The sequence below is a fragment of the Melanostigma gelatinosum genome (assembly GCF_949748355.1).
Source record: "Melanostigma gelatinosum genome assembly, chromosome: 11".
Classification (NCBI taxonomy): Eukaryota; Metazoa; Chordata; class Actinopteri; order Perciformes; family Zoarcidae; genus Melanostigma; species Melanostigma gelatinosum.
Window position 1 is genome coordinate 4,367,812 of NC_136644.1, and position 21,499 is coordinate 4,389,310.

Genomic DNA, 21,499 nt, shown 5'->3' on the forward strand with positions numbered 1-21,499 from the left:
ATGTTATTCTGTGCTCAGAATTGTGGCTGTCAACTGAAGGTATCACGGAACGATTTTGTCTTTATTTTAGTCGCCACCAGCTTCAATATCCGGCTTATTAGCTTGCTAGCTGCACTCTTATCATTGTCAAATTTTCCATTAATAATATGACATTGAATTTATTACTGCACTGATCAATATTTGCGAACAGTGGGTCACGATTGTGTAATATGAAAGCGGTCGCTTGTAGTGACGACGAACTGAGAGAATCGTCACCCAACTCTGCAGCAAGGAACTTGTAACATATAGATCCCTTTTTACAGAAATGCTCCGGTCAGAACAAAAAGAACTGCAGTTACAAAAATGCAAACTACACAGAATGAACAGGTCTGTACTGTAGTCGCTCAGAGTACTAACTCATTAGAGGCATCTATTTGGTGTTTTCTCGTGTGATTTGGGGATATGGGAGAGTTTTCCACCTGTCTCAGCTTGCTTTTCACCCAAAATATTGTATACCGAATAGAACCGTTGTCATAGGGTTCAAATGAATGTTTTCGTTTAGTTTTGATATTTGCATGTGCATAAGGAGGCAGTGCTAGTGTGACAGTCTCACAGTCAATATGCAGCTGAAGCACAGGGAGCACTTCGAGCACTTCTCGATCTCTGTGCTATTGTTTATCTGTAAAGGACATCCGGATAGTACGTCATACTACAAGCGGAAGTCCTCCCACATCCTGGATGTGCAGCACATTAATTGGTCCGGTCAGATTCAAGTCTCAGCTACTGCTTTCGCTTCGTGCTAAATAATTCTAAATAGTTTGTTTTCTGTGGACAAAATGCCGTTAATGTTCGAGCTGTGTCCCGGTAGAATGATCGGAGGAGATCATCCGTGCTTCATCATCGCTGAAATTGGACAAAATCACCAGGGAGACATTGAGATTGCCAAGAAAATGATCAAAATGGCAAAGGTAATAAAATCGACACGTATCGCTTTGTATTGAATGTGAATACGTATATTTTCTGATACGAGCACTGACGTAATCAGAACTAAATTTAAAAATGTACCCATTGAATATTTGTGTCGCCTTATCTTCCTCTTCTGAATCATTACTTGAAATGAAGTTTGGCTTGTGTTCGTGGCCATGTTGGGTAACTATCTGTACTGAAGCCAAAGCACACGCCCGTTATACGTGTATTCAGTTTAATTAAATACCTCATCGACATAAAGAAGCAGCAATGGGTGAGGAACTTTAAATGCACTTAACATATAAAACTAAAAAGACAACTTCATTTAAACCTTCAGAGCCTTGTTTTGCAGGTGTGTATTGTTAATTATGTCCTGAAAATAACTGTCTTTTGGTCCCAGTTACAGGGAACATAGACAACTTTTGAGTTATTTAAGTTATAAGCTTTTGTTAATTTCTAGAGGAATTTCCTTTAGAAGAACTACATCAGAAGAACACTAGAAATAAATTTGAATAGGTATAATGAAATAATTAATGATAAGTGTAGTAATTTAACACGGTCTCCTCTTAATAGTATGAAATAGTCCTTTCTAGGAACCTTACTGTGTTTTTTAGCACAATCAGTAGGAGCCCTAAAATCAATCATCACTACTTAGTGTGTTTTCCAAGCTTCCCTTCTTTTTAATCCCTCACTTATTTCTGCCTTCACAGGACCAGGGTGCGGATTGCGCCAAATTCCAGAAGAGTGAATTAGAGCATAAATTCAACAAGAAAGCTTTGGAGCGCGAGTACAACTCTGTTCACTCCTGGGGGAAAACCTATGGTGACCACAAGCGCCATCTGGAGTTCAGCCATGATCAGTACAGGGAACTGCAGAAATATGCAGAGGAGGTGGGGATCTGCTTCACTGCCTCTGGGATGGATGAGGTAAGAAAGAGACGTCTGAAGAAGGCTTTCTGTGGTTTTAATCAGGTTGAAGTTTAAACATGCATTTCTTTCTGTCTTTTAGATGGCAGTGGAGTTCCTCCATGAGCTTAATGTGCCTTTCTTGAAAGTGGGCTCAGGAGACACCAACAACTTCCCCTATCTGGAGAAGACCGCCAAGAAAGGTGAGAGTGAACTGCAGCAGATGTATTTTACGTTGCATATTTAAATGCTGAAATCATCAGTGCACTTTGTTGGGACTTCACCATGTGGTTGGAACAAAGGGAGTTGGAAGTTGGGCCTACATGGTTGAACAGCCCCACCAGACGTTAAGTCTCACAAACTTAACACTGGGGTCTCATTGGACGAGGGCCACAGGCGCCACAGGGGGACAATAAAAATCTGCATTACCTCCAGCTCGGAGCCATCCCACGCAATTCGATTCGCATGAAAGGGGGGCGTGCATAACGTTGTTGCTTTTAAGAAAACTTAGGAATAGTTCTACATTCGCTGGTCGAACAATAGACTGTTTTGGATGCCGAAAGAGAAGTGGATTGAAGCTCTTGATCCCAAATTTAATGAAGAAATTCGAAGAACCTCATCGACCGCTACAAAGTCATCTCAGAGTAAGAGGCTTGTGTCTGGGCAGAGATGGGCCATAGTGTGTCTGTTACCTTGTTTTCTTTGAGTTTACTGTATTTTGAACGTGGTGTTGCGTACGTTTACCGACCGCCGAGTTTTGTTTAGAAATGACTGTTCGATTCGGCATTTTTGTAGTCTCGCATGGCGTGGTCACTATTGTGATTATAGCTGGATATCGTGGTCTGTGCTCGAATTCAAACCTTCACTCTGAATGTGGAACAGTACTTTGACTGTGGACATTGTGAGCGAACAGCAATTTTAAACTTAATTTATAGTTTGGTTGTTGGTCCATGATCTCAAGGTGGTGCCCCGTTATTATTGATGATTGTTCATAATCTTATTGACATGAATCATTTTTATTGATGTCAATAATTTAGTTTTATACTTGCTAATAACCAAACACGCTCCTGCCAGATCTTAACAACTTCATAACCATTACATAAACAAATACTATATTAAGTAAAGCAATAAAACATCAATGGAAGCAGGAAAAATGCACAAATGTGTCAGTAGAAATTAGTTAAAAAGTGGGAGAGGAAAAATGAATGAAGTTTCGCTTGATTGTTGAACTACAGGAGCTCATTAAGAGGAGAGGGATGGGTTGCAGTTTCCCCTTTGCCCATGTTATACATATTGTTGATCAGGCTGTTGCCCTCCTGTCTGCGTCAGGACGGCCCATGGTGGTGTCCAGCGGGATGCAGAGCATGGAGACGATGCGTCGGGTCTACAAAACGGTGAAGGAGCACAACCCCAACTTTGCCATCCTGCAGTGCACCAGCGCCTACCCTCTGGAAGCTGAAGATGTCAACCTCAGAGTGATAACGGTGAGAAGAACAGAGCATTACTCCTTTATCAAAAGGTTGCTACAGAAACAAGATCTCAAACAAGTTGAGTTGGGAAATTGTCTCACTCCATTGAACGTAGACGTTTTCAGCAGATGCATATTGAGTTTTAAAAGCCGTTAAGATATCGCATGTCTTATTGCAATTTGTGTTTTTAGCATTTATTTCCCCAAATTAAACTTACAATAATTAAGATGAATCTTCCTGTTTTGATGGCTGTGTAGAATTGACACTTTCTTATGAGGTTAAAGCTACAAGGTGTAATGCCTGGCCACCTTCTCCAAAGAAGTGGGGGGCAGCATCTCACCTCTACTACCGGGACCACACCATTATAACAATATATTTACAGCAAAAACACGCATAATTCAGCCTGCTGGAACTCTGAGAGACAATAGGCTAGTATCTTATAATCTGGTTCATTTGTTTTCTGCCTCATTACTCGTGTATCTGTATATATATCAATGTACTGCCGTGATGTACTGTATACAGTACATTCAGTTTTTGTTAGGAATAAACAAACAACATATGTGTTAACTTGGGTGCGTTAGAAGTGCTGGTAGGCAGATTTGTTACCAATGGACAAAGCCAGGTGAGCAGTTTCCAGAAGCTTAGCTTTAACTTTATTTTAGTAACTCCCATTTAAAAAATACACTTAATTTAATTACTTTTAGTGTAATACAAAACATTGTATGCATGTCAGAAAAAAAGAACTCGCCCACTTGTAAACTACAGGAATACCAGAAGGAATTTCCCGATATTCCCATCGGGTACTCCGGCCATGAGTCTGGGATCAGTATTTCAGTTGCGGCCGTGGCTATGGGTGCAAAGGTCATCGAGCGCCACGTAACTTTGGACAAGACGTGGAAAGGAAATGACCACGAAGCCTCTCTGGAGCCCAGTGAGCTGGCCGAGCTGGTTCGTTGCATCCGACTGGTGGAGAGGGCGCAGGGCACCGGCATCAAGCAGATGTTACCTTGTGAGAAGCCGTGCCATGATAAGGTGAGATATTCTTGCTCCACTAGGAAACTTAACTTGTACTGTTCAGAAAGACAGAGGACCTTTTTAAGAAAACATTTTAGAGAACAATAATAATTTCAGACCTTTTATTTTCTATTCTTCAAGCTGGGTAAGTCCTTGGTGGCCGCGGTCAAGATCCCCAAAGGCACCGTCCTGACTCAGGACATGTTGACGGTGAAGGTGGCCGAGCCGATGGGCGTCGCGGCCGAGGACATCTTCCAAATGGTGGGAAAGACCGTGTCGAAGGATGTGGAGGAGGACGACAGCCTCTTGCCAGAGGTGGTGAACGGGTACTGCAAGAAGAGGAAGTGCTGAGGGTCGCAAGGAGTTCATCAATGGGTATAAAAGGCACATCATTTGAGAGGAAACGTGATCGATTCCTCTGGTCATTTTGTTTGGTGGTGATGGGATTGTCCTGGACGAGGAGTAATTGGTTCGTGCATTGCTCTGATAGTTTCAATATATCACAGCTGGGGTTCAAACGGTTACTTTGCTCAAGTGATAAACCCACCATAATCTTACAAGAGGCTCAGTAGTAGTCTCAGTCCTGTGGTCAGTACTAGTGCAGTGCTTTCTGAGGTGGCACAAAAGCCAGTTGTTGTTACTGTGAACTTAACATACTTTTCACTGTAGTTTTTGCCTGCTCTGTAGAGATTAAAGGAACATTGAACACACGAAGCGGCTACTGGTCATCTCCTCACACAACGGTGAGATCACAGAGCCCCTATGCCAAACACTCATTGTATTCTTCTTGTACCTGCTCATTCATGTAAGTTCATGATATCCTGCATGGTTTGTGTTTGTGCTGCTTCTTTGAGAGAAGCACAATAAGACAACTGGAGCCAGACGCTTCCCAAAAACCAAAAGAAGAAATGCCCCCTCTCTCAATTAACCTTGTTTTTGTCATGAACCCAAACCCGTCCGGATGTTAACTGAACATGTCAAAACCTGTGGAGCCTCCAAATAAAATGTTACCCGAATTTCCACCCTGACGTTTTCCTTTGTCTTTGCTACATCGCTTTGATGCTCGGATCGACTCCTTCCTTCACTTTGTACTCTCCTTCTCATGGTAGGGTTATTATCTTTAGATGTGCAGTTAGTTTCTGTGAAATAACATACCACACACTGATGTTGTCTGTGCATTGACTTGGTTATGCAGCTCTCCATCTGCTGGAGTAGGAAGGAGCGTGTCAGGATTAAGGGTGGTACTTCGTTTCACAGTAATGTTAGGCAAATCTAATGCGTTCATTTATTCTAATCTGTAAAACAGCATAAGGAGCCATGTGACAATATCCTGTGCAACAGCACGCAGACACAGAGGAAGGCCAGCTGCTGCAGGATCGTCTAGTAGAGAAATATGCGACAGGGCTTTGTTTCCCCCCCATGTTCCTGAGTCAAAACGACTGTCATGTAACCGTCTCTTTGGTTAACGTGTTGTGTGAACGGTGTGTCAAGTTGAGGTCGTCCTTCATGTCGGCGCTGACAGTAATGAGTCCTTCATGTCATTAAAAGCAGCAGTCAGTCCAGGTCGGCTTGTCATGCGCATACAGATGTTTACCATGAATCATGGAAGAGAGGAAACCTCTCTTTCTCAGGATTGGGACCACACATCGTCACTCAGTTGGTTTCCTCGGACCTAGACTTCTTCACCCGACAATTTAGTGTGCGCACTGGTGAATCATCACTCCATTACTACACCAGCTTTCAATAAAGACTCAAACACGGCTGTAATACTATCAATAGCCTCTCATTTGAGTGGATGTTGCTTCATGCATGGATGGAAATCAGATTTTGGGTCAACAGCCAGAGATGTTGCACCCTTCCCCAGTCCTACATCTTATTTATGCGCAGACTACAGAGAGGAGGGCATTTTGGACAGCTTCAGTCAAAGAACCACTAGATGGTGCTGTTGTGCAGCTGGATTTATCCAAGCCAGATTTTCAACTCATCTCTGACTGAATAGATAGGAACATCCAGCCAGTGTTGTAGTGAACTGCAAACTGTTTATTGTGTGCATTAATGTCCCAATTGTCCCAAAACACTGAGCCAAATGTCTTTAACTTATTTTCTCATCTCTGTGAACATGCCGCAGGGCAAGACACTGAACTGTTGTCTTCTGCCGGTGCTGCTGGACTGGCAGTAATCCTGCTCTCTGTAGCTGAGGATCGGAGGTGTCAGGTCTGAGGCCTCTGGTTTCATGGTGGTAGGTGAGCTGCATGGGTTGTCCTTCCACCAGCCGTCCGAACCAACATCGCAGATTATAAGACCTTTAAAATCAACCACTGAGTCAGACGAACTGACATTTACCTCCAGCTGCTGGTGGAGAAACACTCACTCTATCTTTAGATATAAAATGTGTTGGCTGCGGCTTATAAGGAACAATTTGCGGTTCTCCTGCACTGAACTTCAGTTGGGTGCTCTGCCAAAAAAAAACATCAGTCTGTATGTCAGCTGTGGTTTTATGGTACTTTATTGAATCAAAGGGCTCATTTACCCAGTTCTGTTCTGTTATTCTGTGTGCTGTGATGGAAGATTTCTATGTTAAAATCGGGAGAAGAGAGTTGTTCACAAATCAATCAAGGCTTCAAAAGATTCAAAGTTGTGTCTGTTCATTTATTTGCTTGCAAGGGAAGAGGGCACCACAGATACTCATTCAGCAGTATGTGGCGTGAGCGTCAACAAGATACAACATTCAACATGGTTTTATACCTGCAGACTCCCATGCAGGAAGTGTCTAGTCTGGTCTTATCTGGGTCATGCAGGTAGGTCAACTGTGAGTCGGTTGTGGTTTCCATGTTTGTCTTTTAAACTACCCTTCCGAGAAACAGAATAGGTCATGTGTGAACATGTCTTCAGTTAAGACAACAGGTCTTTAGGTGCTGACATCTTGCAGGGCCTGTTTTTACTTCTCCATTATACCAAGATGTCACACTATGTTCTGTTGTGGAATATTTCTATGAATAGTCGGGAGAAGAGTGTAAAATGTTTCTCATCAATGTCAAATGAAACAGTCTGGATGAACGATCAAAGTTGTAATAGTCAATTTATTTGCTTGCAAGCAAAGAGAACACAGTCTCACAGACACATCACCGTCATCTGCAAGATGTGCTCTGACAACATAGTCAAATGCATGGACATTTATCCTCAGTCAGCATGCTGTTATCTTGATTTGCAAACGGAGAACAAACAAGAAAAGAGGACAGAAGATAATAAAAATGGCAAGGCAGATGTTTTCCTTTGAAGCACAGTGTCCTGTCTTTACGATACCCTAAAGGCACTTTATGGCCGGTTTACGAATCCCTTATTTATCAGTTTGCCCCACAATTAACCAGGGATACACCCAGATGCGTCCTTTGATGTCCCCATGAACTGGTTAAAGAGTTAAGTCACAGTATTGCAGAGACGGAATAAACCGGTGAACCATCACACATCATAAATACCTAAAAAGGGTCATGCTCTCCCTGATGCTCATCAGGAAGTACCGTAATCTAAACATCTGTGTTGCCGTCTTTGAAGACAAATAATGCACAGGAAAACAGACACCAAGATAACAGATCACAAGACCCCTGGATCCGAAATTTACGAGACTCATTTAGAAGACACAAGGTTTTTAGTGCCTGCTCTTCTAAAACTCAAATTCCTTAACCCTAAAACAGTAGACTGACATATTTTCCCATAACAGTTCTTTAAAAGTTTCCATGATGCTAGTACATATTTTGATAGTCAGTCGAAATTTCGAGATAGTAAGTCGAAATTATAAGATAGTGAGTCGAAATTTCGAGATAACAGGACCTTTATTTTTTCCTCACAGTGGCGGAAATGGGCTTCCATAAATATTACATAATTTGGAAAATAATAATATAGTAATAATTATAAGGATACTATTATTATTACTATCATTATTGTTATTACGACTACTACTAGTAATGATAATAGCAGACAAAAATGTAATATGTAGAAATAGAAAATATATAAAAAATGAATAACAATGATGGCAGTAATAACAGATAAATAAGTATCGTGTAAAAATACAGATACCGTGCAGCGTGTCATTAGCTAACCACATACCTTTTGTGAGGTTACACCCTGTTATGCAATGTTCTAGGACATCCATAATTGGATCCATTGTCAGAGTCGGCTAAAGGGTAACATAGACAGGTCTGTCCTGCTCTATATTGGGTTTTGGGAAGTTTCCACTTGGCAAACTCCGCCGAACCCAGACAAAGTGTTTAACCAAGATATAACTCAAGGGTTATGTTTGCCAAATACATCAGTTCGTTCACATTCTCAAAGCATTTTACATTGTAATGACATCACAACTCTTTTGCATGTCTGCATAAGGTAGTAGCTCACCCAAAACATGTATTTCATGCTTAAAAACATAGTTATTGTGTCAATTAATGGTTTTGTCATTGTGTGAGCCATACTGGTCAAAATGTTCAGATGTTTTTTCATCGTAGCAGTCAACCCTGGAAATGTTTCTTATTGACAAATCTCTGTTTTGCTCTACTTTTTTTGTTGACACTGACTGCTTACTGTACTATACAAGAATGTCCATTTTGTTTAGCTGAAAGCTATTGTGAAATCGCAATAAGATTTTTAGATTCAGATTTCAAAAATAAGCAACGTTTACTGAGAAAAGTCTAAACTGTACGCAGAAAAATGACATGCAGATTTGTATACAGTACATTTATTTGTGTAGCAATGTGTTGCACGTACTGGAAGCAGACAATTCACCTTTGATTTGTCATGTTAAGTTCTTGTGCAAATTGGAGACATTTGTACTTACACTTTTACTTGAATGAATGAGAAATTCAAATCTGTTGTGAAAAGCTAACTCATGGTTCAGAGACTTGAACATGCTCATTCAAAAATGTAGCCAAAGCGAATACTGAAACGTTGTTTTTCATTATGAACATTAAAGCATACATCTGTACAAAACACAGACCTTTGCTAGTGCGCTCAGCAGCAAAACAGGGTTATGTTAGAACAAAACAACAGTCTGATCTTACATGTTTTCTTGTCATATATTGGACATGTAGCATAGCCGCAGTCTTTTTTAGTTTCCTTGGTTGGAGTGTGTGAGAATGACATCAGCTGATAGGACGTAAACATGGCTGTTGCTTATCCCGTTGAAACGTTCTATTCAGTGACTCATATAGATCTCAAACATAGAGTTTCAGTTGTGTTGTTTCCCAGCCCAGCACTCTTTACCACCCAACTGTTCAGTTTTAAGATATTTAGTCTTCTGCTAATGGTTAGGCTGTTCATTTAAAAAGCAGGAAATCTCCACACACGAGGGGCCAAAAACAGGATCCTCTGACATTCCTGCTGCAAAATAACTTTCACCATCAATCAATCTTTAAAATAGTTGTTGGCTGTTTTTCTGTCGATCGACTAATCAACCAATTGTTACAGCTCTACAATAAGTAACAATAAAATACAACTCTCTATCCACAACTTTATATTCTTCTACATGATTTATATTTTCAGTTTTCCGATATGCTATTCTGGGACTTTATAAAATACTTTTCCATTCGTTTGAATTTGTCAAATCATATTGTAACGTAACTCAACAGTATGATTTTTTAAATGTAAGAGATTTGTCTGTCAGTTTTCTGTCACAGATGCTTGTGTACTTGTCAATGTGCAGAATAGACTGAGCTACCCTGCAGCGTGTCATGAGCTAACCACATACCTTTTGTGAGGTTACACCCTGTTATGCAATGTTCTAGGATCTAGGACATCCATAATGGGATCCATTGTCAGAGTCGGGTAAAGGGTAACATAGACAGGTCTGTCCTGCTCTATATTGGGTTTTGGGAAGTTTCCACTTGGCAAACACTCCGCCGAACCCAGACAAAGTGTTTAACCAAGATATAACTCAAGGGTTATGTTTGCCAAATACATCAGTTCGTTCACATTCTCAAAGCATTTTACATTGTAATGACATCACAACTCATTTGCATGTCTGCATAAGGTAGTAGCTCACCCAAAACATGTATTTCATGCTTAAAAACATAGTTATTGTGTCAATTAATGGTTTTGTCATTGTGTGAGCCATACTGGTCAAAATGTTCAGATGTTTTTTCATCGTAGCAGTCAACCCTGGAAATGTTTCTTATTGACAAATCTCTGTTTTGCTCTACTTTTTTTGTTGACACTGACTGCTTACTGTACTATACAAGAATGGTTACATGCTTCATCTAGCTTTGTCTTTCTTTTTCAAATGTCAACCACAGTAATACTTATATGTCTGCATGTCAAACACATGACACAAATGTCCAACAATTAACACTTGCCTACAATAATTGTATGAAGTGTTTTGTTTCTACTTAACACCTTTTTATTTCTTTCCCCAAATGAATCTTCAAAATATATTATTCAGGAGTAGGATGTGTATAGATTTGTTTGAAGCAAGTGTGTTTTAATAATTGGACTTGGGTGTTTTTGCCATTAATAATATCATAAATTGAACTTATAGCTGCACGAATGAATACTTTATAGACCCCTTTGGCCGGTCAGAACAAAAGAACTGCGGTTATACAAATGGGAAACTGCAGATTAAACACATTTGGGCGTGGTGTTGTGCACCATGTGCAAATAACCGCCAACCGTCAAACGTGGGACGCGACGACAGGTGCAGTCTTCTGTATGATTGAGGTCTCATCAGGGAAAATATAAGCACCACCTGTTCTATTTGAGATATGCACAACAGCAGGCTTCTAAAATGTCTTCACTCAATGGCAACATTTCTCACCTGATATGAACATCATCTCTGTTTGAAAAAATCTGCCCCTGGCAACTTTTCCTTGCACTTATTAAAATAGTTTGTAGTCTCTACCGAGATGCATGTAGGCCTGCTGTATTTGAGAGGAAGGTTACATTTTTTCGAGGGTGCGACGTGTGGCCCTTCTATTAATAGTAATAGTTTCTAAATGTTGCGTGACAGCACTGTACTGAAGGTAGAGAGACGATCCTTTTTTAAGAGGGACAGCAGCAAGATGGTATAGCTAACAATGTCATTGTGCTGTTGGATAGAGGAGACCATGGCGATCTAGACAGCTGATATTATGAAAACAGCCCCAAACAATAACAGCATGCAAATAATGAATGTGCATGCGTGAGGAGTAATTGGAAGATGTATCAGAAATAAACTACAGGCATGCAAGAGTATAGTCTTCCTGACTGGACTCTTATTTTGTCTTTTCTTATATCATTTTGGGATGGGCGCATGGGAGTTTTCCACCTTTACCTGCATAACAATGGACACACGGATGTGGACGTTTTATCCGTAAGCCATTGATCATGTGCATACAAGTGCTTGTTATTCGACAGCAAGAAGAAGAGGATGTGTGCAGACAGTCAGCTGCAGGGATCACAAGTTATAAAACAGTTTACTGATAAGAACATAAAATGTCCATTACATTCCTCATTTTTGATCAACATAATATATACAATTGTCAGAGCTGAACATTTTTCAAGTCAAACACAACAATTCACATTGATTCAACTTGTATCGTCATATTGCCATCACAAAGAAATACCGCTGCTGTTTTTGTGTGTTGGAAGCAACGCTAATATAAATGCAAGCTTGTGGAGGACATGAGTCTTTTCTCATACGAGTCTTTATCATCGGAGTGGTCGCTGTAGTCTGAGTCAGGGTCTGCGTGTGATCGGTGTGACTTGGCCGCTGAAGGTGGAGGAGGTACCCAGTCGGGACGTGGATGCAAGTCAGAATCATTTTTGGTCTAATTTGACATAGCGGCTATAACTTCATTTGTGACTGTAGTCCCGATCCATCTGTATCGATGGGCGATGGAACCGGAACGACGTCAGTTTAAAGACGGTAAATAACGTAGCAGATCGATTTCCCACAAATCCCATAGAAATAATGCCAATTAGGTATATTGTCAGTGAGTGTATGCATGTGCTGATGGGGTGTCTGGCAAATAATATGGCTAACTCATATGTGCAAGTGTACAGTGTACAGTCAGTGAGTCGATTATTCTGGAGTTCCTTGTATGGTGTATGTATTCAACGGTGCAACAGGAGTGGCGCTTTGTTCGTGCTTTCTATTGTGCTGAGTCACCGTAGTGCTGCCTGTGAGTCAGTAGGTGCAGGAACCTTTTTACAGTGGCTGGCGTGGATCAAAGTAACTTGCTCCGCCACATTCACAGGTGTGTGGGTGGTGAGGAGAATCTGGAATGGTCCCAGTGTTTCTGCTAGAAGTCCTTCACGACCACAAAAATAAGTGCTTTATCTGCGTAACAGACACACCATGCATATTGTGGTGGGAAAAAAAAAATCTCTTTAACCTCTCTGTGACAAATAATCACGATGGAACTTCTTAAAGTACTAAAAACATATTTAATGAACAGACACTTCAATAATAATTCAGCTGAATGGATAGAGCTCTTTCCCCACGGATGGTTCGGAGATCTAACGACAATAAAAAGACAAAGCAGAGTATATATGCGCGTTATCTCGTCTCCTCTCCCTTCACCCTCCCCCTCACAGATGTTGTCAGCGGCTTCACCCACCAAGACCAGGTTCCCAGCCTTTTCTTGGGAACAGGGTTAGGCTGGTATATGCAGGTTTAAGTGAGACAAGTTATAACTAAAAGAACCATATGATAAATTTCCACCACACATATAAGTGCTTGTTGTTCGACAGCAAGAAGCAGAGGATGTGTGTGCAGGAAGTCAGCTGCTGCATGTGTAACAGACTTGGAATGGCATTGAAGGAGACGACTCAGAGGGTAGTTTTCCAGCATTTATTCGCTGCAGAAGACAACATAAACCACATTAGTTTCTTCCTGGTCTCACTCTGTCTGTATACATCCGCTCCTAAACATGCAAGACAACAGAATTCACACAAAGGAATGCCAAAGTATCTGCGTCGTTACGTTATGACAGGGCAGCCTGACGTAAAAGTAAATGGCGCCAAATAGGCGAACTGAAACAGCCAGTAAACTTATATTTCCCACAGTCAAAACGGCACGTAACAGCTTCATAAGGTCATCGCCTTAGCAGTTACTAAAGTACGTAACGTAAACAGTTACATTTCCGAAGAAAACAACAAAACAGTGCAACGATATTATTCCACACAATTTACCCTCATCAGTACGAAACACCACTGTGAGGGAAAGTCGGGACTACGGGGACTTTGGAGGTACAAAAGACGCGAGACGCCGAGAACAAAATAAAACGCTAAATAAAATAGCTCATAAAGATAGAATTCACACATACTCAACAGAATAATAAAGTACATTTTTAACTCTGTTACACATGGATCACAAGTTATACGATGCAAGCTTGTGATAGTTTGCACAAAAACAAGTTATAAAACAGTTTACTTAAAATAATGTAAAATTTCCACTAGTATAAGGAGGTGGTGGCAGTGTGACGGTGTCACAGTGGCCTATCACTGTCAGACCAAACGGGCCGGTTGAACAGGATATAGTAGTTGAACAGGAGTGGCTGCTCCTGTTAAGTCCGACCGCATATATTACATGTGCAGCACATGAACTCATCCTTTCAGATTCAAGTCCGGCGAAGTCCGTTCCTTCACCGCTAAATAATTCCGTTATTTTCACCAGTTTGTTTTCCGTTTTCTTTTCTGCAGACAAAATGCCGTTAACGTTCGAGCTGTGTCCCGGTAGAATGATCGGAGGAGATCATCCGTGCTTCATCATTGCTGAAATTGGACAAAATCACCAGGGAGACATTGAGATTGCCAAGAAAATGATCAAAATGGCAAAGGTAATAAAATCGACACTTTATATTGAATGTGAATACGTATATTTTCTGATGTTCTTATCTTTAACAGCCAAGACACACAGACAAGAACTAACTTATTCAGAACTCAGTTTAAAAATGTGCAGATTGAATATTTGTCGCCTCATCGTCTGAATCATTACTATACAATGGCGGCTGGTCAATAGAGGGCCATGGGGCATGGCCCCACCATGAGCCACACAAAAAATAATAATAATAATAATAAAAAATTATAATTATCATAAATTATATAAATTGTCAATATTTGTGATTTTGAACTATGGAATGTACCCAGTAATGTGTGTAAAGTATGATATCTGCGCAAAATATATGCCTTTCCTGCTCGTCCTCTCTGCTCGTGCTCTCTGCTCGTGCTGTCTGCTCGTGCTGTCTGTGTGCACGACACTCTGAGAACGCGCGGCTTGGGGGGCCTAATCGGTTTGGCACAAAAGAGACGGGGCTATGCTCCTGATCTTTACCTCCTATAACAAGGTCCATAGGGGTATCTCAATAAATAAACATGTTATATTATATTATATAAGTGTTATTTACTGATTGTTTTCGTGTTGGAATACATGTTAAATATTTAACTGCCAAGTAATAATGCGTGTTTGATACTTACATTTTGTTTGCATTAAATCATACTGGGATGTTTGAGGTAACTGTATCTATACTGAAGCCAAAGCACACGCCCGTTTTACGTGTATTCAGTTTAAATACCTCACAGACATAAAGAAGCAGCAATGGGTGAGAAACTTTAAATGCACTTAACATATAAAACTAAAAACACAACTTTTTAGTGAAACACTTCAGTGTGGCTGCTCCTTTAAACCTTCAGTAGAGCCTTGTTTTGCAGGTGTATATTGTTAATTATTTCCTGAAAATAAGTGTATTTTGGTCCCAGTTACCCTGTAAAATACAGACAACTTTGAGTTATTTCAGTGATACGTTTTTGTTAATTTCTAGAATAATTTCCTTTAGAAGAACTAAATTAAACCACAGTAAAAAAAATCTTGTATCTATTTATTAATGTGAACTTCATTCCCCATATATGTTGCTTATTATGCCGCTTTTAGATCCCATTAATTCATGATCAGCTCACCTGGTGAAAAAACAACTATTTGTAACACTAGAAATAGATTTTAATAGGTATAATTGGAACCGACCTGGATAGGGGCATTGAAGGAGACGACTCAGGGGATGCTTTTCCAGCATTTATTTGCTGCAGAAGACAATACAACACACGCATATATTAACTTCTGGTCTCCCTCTGCACTCCTGCTCCCTCAACGATACAAACCACCATTTTGCATACGGAACAACAGCGACATCAAGTGGACAGCAATGAAATCGCTGCGTCGCCACGTGCCTTTTCTATGGGACAGGGCGGCCCGACGCAAAAGCAAAAGTTCGCCCAAAAATACCGAATAAAATAGTCACAAAACTCACACTTCCAACAGTCAAAGTGACACATAACAGTCAGATAACGTGATTGCATCAGCGGCTACCAAGGTGTGCAGCGTAAACAGTTCCAGTTTTGAAGATCACAACCAAAATATTGCGACAGTATTTTTTCTTACACACAACTTACCCTCAACAACACAAAACATGGCGAGGAGAAGACTGGACTACGGAAGCTTAGGAGGTGCAGTCAGAAGAGATGGGACGTCATTTCCGCAGGAAACATTAAATGAATGCATAAATAAAATAACGCTGAATAAAAATAACTCATTAAGATACAAATTCACATACAGTTAACAGGATCGTTAAATGACAAACACAATTCAAATATTACAAATCAGAGATAAATCTTTAACTCTGTTACATAATGAAATAATGAATGACAAGTGTAGTAATTGAACACTGTCTCCTCTTAATGGAGTGGTCTCGTGTGACGTCACAGTTTAGCTGTCGGCCATGTTGGAGTACACACAAAGCCACTGGCATGCACGGCTGAGTCGCATAACCTATCGGTGGTGAACTTTTGTGCTGTCTTTGGTTGTGGCAGCAGAGCTGATAGACAATAAATCATTCTTTCGTTTGCCAGCGGTCATTACACATCAAGGAAATGACACGAAGGAGCTATCCAAGCGACCTCGCGAGAAATGGCTGTCACGCATCTCTCGAGATCTAAAGGAATGGAATTTGGCGTACACTAGAGTATGTGCGGATCACTTTATAAGTGGTCAGTGATTTTATTTACAAATTCGTTTGTGAACAGTATTTAATAAAGGAAATATAAATTAAACTTTTACATGAGAAGTTTACCGAAGCTTCATCGGCCCGTGACAGCAGTCGGTGCCAGAGACGTGTCGAGCGTGTACAACAGGCGAAACACAGAGATGCAGCCTCAGTATTGCTTGATATGAGTTTAACGTCAGATCATATATATATGTATGTATATATATATATGTGTGGGGGGGGATGAAGTTAGGAGTTAGTTGAAAGTGAATTCCTACGCACACAATGACGTGCATGTACAATGTAAACAAACACACGTGTCTGTTTGCGCTGAGTAAACATTGAATATTGCTAAATATTTGACCAGATCTGTATATATTTACTCTTCCAATGACGAGATGAGAATTCTCGACGACCGTTGCTTTGACGTCTCGGACCCATCCACTGACAAACTGATTATAAGCGTCGAGCCCTTTGTAGCACTCCAGCTCGTATTTTGTGTAAGGACTCGGGGTGTTCACGAGATACGTGTAGATGTTGGCGTAGTTTACCGATGGAAGATAAGTAGGATCGGCACTGAAACCATCTGCACTCATCGTATAGGGATCCAAGTTACCAATAACCTTCAATTTGGCCAGGTAGCGAACCTTTGATGCACTATCCAGTGATTCAAAGTATGGTATTTTCGCCGCACTTCCTTGCTTACGCGCCGCCATGTAGGTTCTGTATGTACTCCAACATGGCCGGCCGACCTCGTAACTAAGGAGATCGTGACGTCGGTGAGACCACTCCATAGTATGAAATAGTCCTTTCTAGGAACCTTACTGTGTTTTTTAGCACAATCTGTAGGAGCCCTAAAATCAATCATCACTACTTAGTATGTTTTCCAAGCTTCCCTTCTTTTTAATCCCTCACTTATTTCTGCCTTCACAGGACTGCGGTGCTGATTGCGCCAAATTCCAGAAGAGTGAATTGGAGTGTAAATTCAACAAGAAAGCCTTGGAGCGCGAGTACAACTCTGTTCACTCCTGGGGGAAAACCTATGGTGACCACAAGCGCCATCTGGAGTTCAGCCATGATCAGTACAGGGAACTGCAGAAATATGCAGAGGAGGTGGGGATCTTCTTCACTGCCTCTGGGATGGATGAGGTAAGAAAGAGACGTTTGTAGAAGGCTTTCTGTGGTTTTAATCAGGTTGAAGTTGAACCATATGTTTTCTTTCTGTCTTTTAGATGGCAGTGGAGTTCCTCCATGAGCTTAATGTGCCCTTCTTTAAAGTGGCCTCACTAGACGCCAACAACTTCTCTTATATGGAGAAGACCGCCAAGAAAGGTGAGAGTGAACTGCAGCAGATGTATTTTATGTTGCATATTTAAATGCTAAAATCATCAGTGCACTTCACCATTACATCAACAAATACTATATTAAGTAAAACAATAAAAGAGAAATAGAAGCAGAAAGAATGCACAAATGTGTCGGTAGAAATTAGGTAAGAAACAAAAAAATGAATGAAGTTTCGCTTGATTGTTGAACTACAGGAGCTCATTAAGAGGAGAGAGAAGGGTTGCATTTTCCCCTTTGCCCATGTTATACATATTGTTGATCAGGCTGTTGCCCTCCTGTCTGCGTCAGGACGGCCCATGGTGGTGTCCAGCGGGATGCAGAGCATGGAGACGATGCGTCGGGTCTACAAAATAGTGAAGGAGCACAACCCCAACTTCACCATCCTGCAGTGCACCAGCTCCTACCCTGTGGATCCTAAAAATGTCAACCTCAAAGTGATATCGGTGAGAAAAGTAGGATTTTAAATCCTGAGCGTCTCACTTGAAGGAATAGTTTGACATTTCAGGAGTTGGTGGATTTTGTTACTGTTGGGCTGAGCCAGGCTAGCTGTTCCCCCCCCCCCCCCTGGTTTCCAGTCATTATGCTAAGCTAAGCTAACCGGCAGCTGGCTCTAGCTTCAAATTTAACTCACAAATGTGAGTGTGGTGTCAATCGTCTGAGAGATTTCGGAGTAACACTCACCCACTTGTAAACTACAGGAATACCAGAAGGAATTTCCCGATATTCCCATCGGGTACTCCGGCCATGAGACTGGGATCAGTATTTCAATTGCGGCCGCAGTTATGGGTGCAAAGGTCATCGAGCGCCACGTAACCTTGGACAAGACTTGGAAAGGAAATGACCACAGCGCCTCTCTGGAGCCCAGTGAGCTAGCCGAGCTGGTTCGTTGCATCCGAGAGGTGGAGATGGCGCAGGGGAGCTGCATCAAGCAGATGTTACCTTGTGAGAAGGCATGCCATGCTAAGGTGAGATATTCTGGCTCCACAAAAACCTTTTTTTTTAAATGCGAGCCACAGTTAAATTACATTTTTACTGTTTAGAAAGACAGATAACCTTTAAGAAAACATTTCTACTGTGCCATGAGAACAATAATAATTTCAGACCTTTTATTTTCTATTCTCCAAGCTGGGTAAATCTGTGGTGGCCAAGGTCCAGATCCCCAAAGGAACCGTCCTGACTCAGGACATGTTGGCGGTGAAGGCGGCCGAGCCGATGGGTATCGCGGCCGAGGACTTGTGCAAAATGGTGGGAAAGACCGTGACGGAGGACGTGGAGGAGGACGACAGCGTCATGCCAGAGATGGTGAACGGGTACTGCAAGAACAATAAGTGCTGAGGATGACAAGGAGTTCATAAATGGGTAGAAAAGGCACATCATTTGGGAGGAAACGTTGTCGATTCCTCTGGCGATATGGGTCATTTTGTGTCTCTTACAAGAGGCTCAGTAGTAGTCTCAGTCCTGTGGTCAGTACTAGTGCAGTGCTTTCTGAGGTGGCACAAAAGCCAGTTGTTGTTACTGTGAACTTAACATACTTTTCACTGTAGTTTTTGCCTGCTCTGTAGAGATTAAAGGAACATTGAACACACGAAGCGGCTACTGGTCATCTCCTCACACAACGGTGAGATCACAGAGCCCCTATGCCAAACACTCATTGTATTCTTCTTGTACCTGCTCATTCATGTAAGTTCATGATATCCTGCATGGTTTGTGTTTGTGCTGCTTCTTTGAGAGAAGCACAATAAGACAACTGGAGCCAGACGCTTCCCCAAAACCAAAAGAAGAAATGCCCCCTCTCTCAATTAACCTTGTTTTTGTCATGAACCCAAACCCGTCCGGATGAAACCTGTGGAGCCTCCAAATAAAATGCTACCCGAATTTCCTCCCTGAGGTTTTCCTTTGTCTTTGCTACATCGCTTTGATGCTCGGATCGACTCCTTCCTTCACATTCACTTTGTACTCTCCTTCTCATGGTAGGTTTATTATCTTTAGATGTGCAGTTAGTTTCTGTGAAATAACATACCACACACTGATGTTGTCTGTGCATTGACTTGGTGAGTGCACATTGTTTTTGATCTATTCAATTTTGTATAGCCCAAAATCACAAACCACAGTTTTACAATCCGTACACATGTGACAACCTCTTTCCTGGGACCCTCACATCAGAACAGGAACCTCCCACAACACATTCAATGCATATGACATATATTATTCATAAAATGAGAGTAGTAGATATAATAATGATGGAAACTATTACTAGTAATAACAGCACAAGTGGATATAGTAGAATAACCAATAATAATGATAGCAGTGTGTGTGAGGCAAGACCACAGTCCAGATATAAGCACGATCCACGGAAACCTGTGAGACGAGAAAGAAAGAAAAGCATACATCTGTACAGAACACTGACCTTTCCTAGTGTGCTATACGCAGCAAAACAGGGTTATGTTAGAACAAAACAACAGTCTGATCTTACATGTTTTCTTATCATATATTGGACATGTAGCATAGCCTCAGTCTTTTTTAGCTGCCTTGGTTGGAGTGTGTGAGAATGACATCAGCTGATCCTATCCCAGCCAGCTAGCTTCAGCTATCCCATCGAAACGTTCTGTTCATTGACTCATTATATAGATCTCACCAATTACCTGGGCCGTCCCCGCTCACAGATGGAGGGTCTCTCTCTGAGGCGTATATAACTTAGCTATATACGCCATTAAGTATGCCTCTGTTTAATTGGATAAGAACAGTAGGAGGTGAGAAACGATGGGGGTGGTCCGGGCAAGGCACCAGAAGTAGGGGGGATAGGAAGGGGGGGAAGGGCGCCCCACACACTTTACGCCCCTGGTACGATTTGGTGTCGCAACTGGTGTGTTCCCATCTCTAGTTTTCTTTTACACCATTTTCATAAATCTCCATCTTCAATAACTTTTGTGATCGTGTTTATTGTAAAATTAAATTAATCTGAGGTTGCGGGTGGGAGTGTGTCGGTGCAGGAGGTCCGAAAGGTGTGAAGGGGCGAGGTTATGAAGGGCTTTGTATGTGATGAGAAGAATCTTGAACTGGATTCCTGGATGAGCAACCTTCATGGCAGCAGGTGGCTCAGCCCCGGAGCTCTTCACTTCTGTCATTGGAGTCTTTGTCTCCCACAGTAACGTGGGTATCGGTACCATCGTGGGCTCCGCTGTCTTCAACATCCTGTTTGTGATAGGGATGTTCTCCAAAGAGGTGCTGAACCTCACCTGGTGGCCTCTGTTCAGAGATGTCTCATTCTATATCATTGGCTTGCTCATGCTCATCTATTTCTTTCTGGATAACGAAATCGCGTTTGGGGAAAGTCTCGGTCTGCTGTCGTGCTACACCTGCTACGTGACATTCATGAAGTTCAATGCCAAAATAGAATATCTTATCAAGGCCCTCCTGGGCAGCAACCAGGTGAACGAGCTGGAGACGGCACCAACGGTGAGTCTGACTCCATCCATCATTCCCTTTGTCTATCTGTCCACTTGTCCATCAATCCATCCAACCATCTATCTGTCCAATTGTCCATCCATCCATCCATTTGTTCATCAATCCCTTCATCCACTCATTCATCCATTCATCTTCCCTTATTTCCTCTCTTTTGATGACCACTCTACCCTTTACTTTATGTTTTCAACCCATCTCAGTTGCCATCATCTGTTCCTTACATCCATCCATCCATCCATTACACAGCGTAACCATCACAAAGAACTCTCAACGCTTTCTAATGCAGGACAAATTAAGTAAGAATCTCTCAAAGCTGAAAATAGCCAACTAAGATTCAGATTCGTTTTTGTGTCTTTAAGGGAAC

The 21,499-nt window shown here is 41.5% G+C and overlaps 2 protein-coding genes across 3 annotated transcripts; both read left to right on the forward strand.

Annotated features, from left to right (window-relative positions):
• The first annotated feature begins 743 nt into the window (after positions 1-743).
• On the forward strand, positions 744-5,347 carry nansa (N-acetylneuraminic acid synthase a). Its single transcript, XM_079278912.1, has 6 exons — positions 744-947; positions 1,656-1,871; positions 1,954-2,053; positions 3,180-3,334; positions 4,085-4,351; positions 4,475-5,347. Exons 1-6 carry the CDS (start codon positions 816-818, stop codon positions 4,682-4,684), a joined length of 1,080 nt encoding a protein of 359 aa, XP_079135038.1. The 5' UTR covers positions 744-815; the 3' UTR covers positions 4,685-5,347.
• LOC306784786 (N-acetylneuraminate-9-phosphate synthase-like) lies at positions 3,209-19,540 on the forward strand. Of its 2 annotated transcripts, none has more exons than XM_079278911.1 (7): positions 3,209-3,334; positions 13,997-14,133; positions 17,263-17,478; positions 17,562-17,661; positions 17,962-18,116; positions 18,372-18,638; positions 18,799-19,540. In XM_079278911.1, the coding sequence occupies exons 2-7, from the start codon at positions 14,002-14,004 to the stop codon at positions 19,006-19,008; spliced, it is 1,080 nt and encodes a 359-aa protein (XP_079135037.1). In that variant the 5' UTR covers positions 3,209-3,334; positions 13,997-14,001; the 3' UTR covers positions 19,009-19,540. The 2 variants fall into 2 exon arrangements, with proteins under 2 accessions (XP_079135037.1, XP_079135036.1); XM_079278910.1 differs by lacking the exon at positions 3,209-3,334 and adding an exon at positions 12,118-12,218.
• The last annotated feature ends 1,959 nt before the right edge of the window (positions 19,541-21,499 follow it).

Coding starts and splice junctions, on each gene's coding strand:
- LOC306784786 (XM_079278910.1), top strand. CDS start 12,188: ATGGAACCGGAACGACGTCAGTTTAAAGACG. Junction 12,219..13,996: donor ACGACGTCAGTTTAAAGACG/GTAAATAACGTA, acceptor TCTTTTCTGCAG/ACAAAATGCCGTTAACGTTC. Junction 14,134..17,262: donor AAATGATCAAAATGGCAAAG/GTAATAAAATCG, acceptor CTGCCTTCACAG/GACTGCGGTGCTGATTGCGC.
- nansa (XM_079278912.1), top strand. CDS start 816: ATGCCGTTAATGTTCGAGCTGTGTCCCGGTAGAATGATCGGAGGAGAT. Junction 1,872..1,953: donor CTGCCTCTGGGATGGATGAG/GTAAGAAAGAGA, acceptor TCTGTCTTTTAG/ATGGCAGTGGAGTTCCTCCA. Junction 3,335..4,084: donor TCAACCTCAGAGTGATAACG/GTGAGAAGAACA, acceptor TGTAAACTACAG/GAATACCAGAAGGAATTTCC.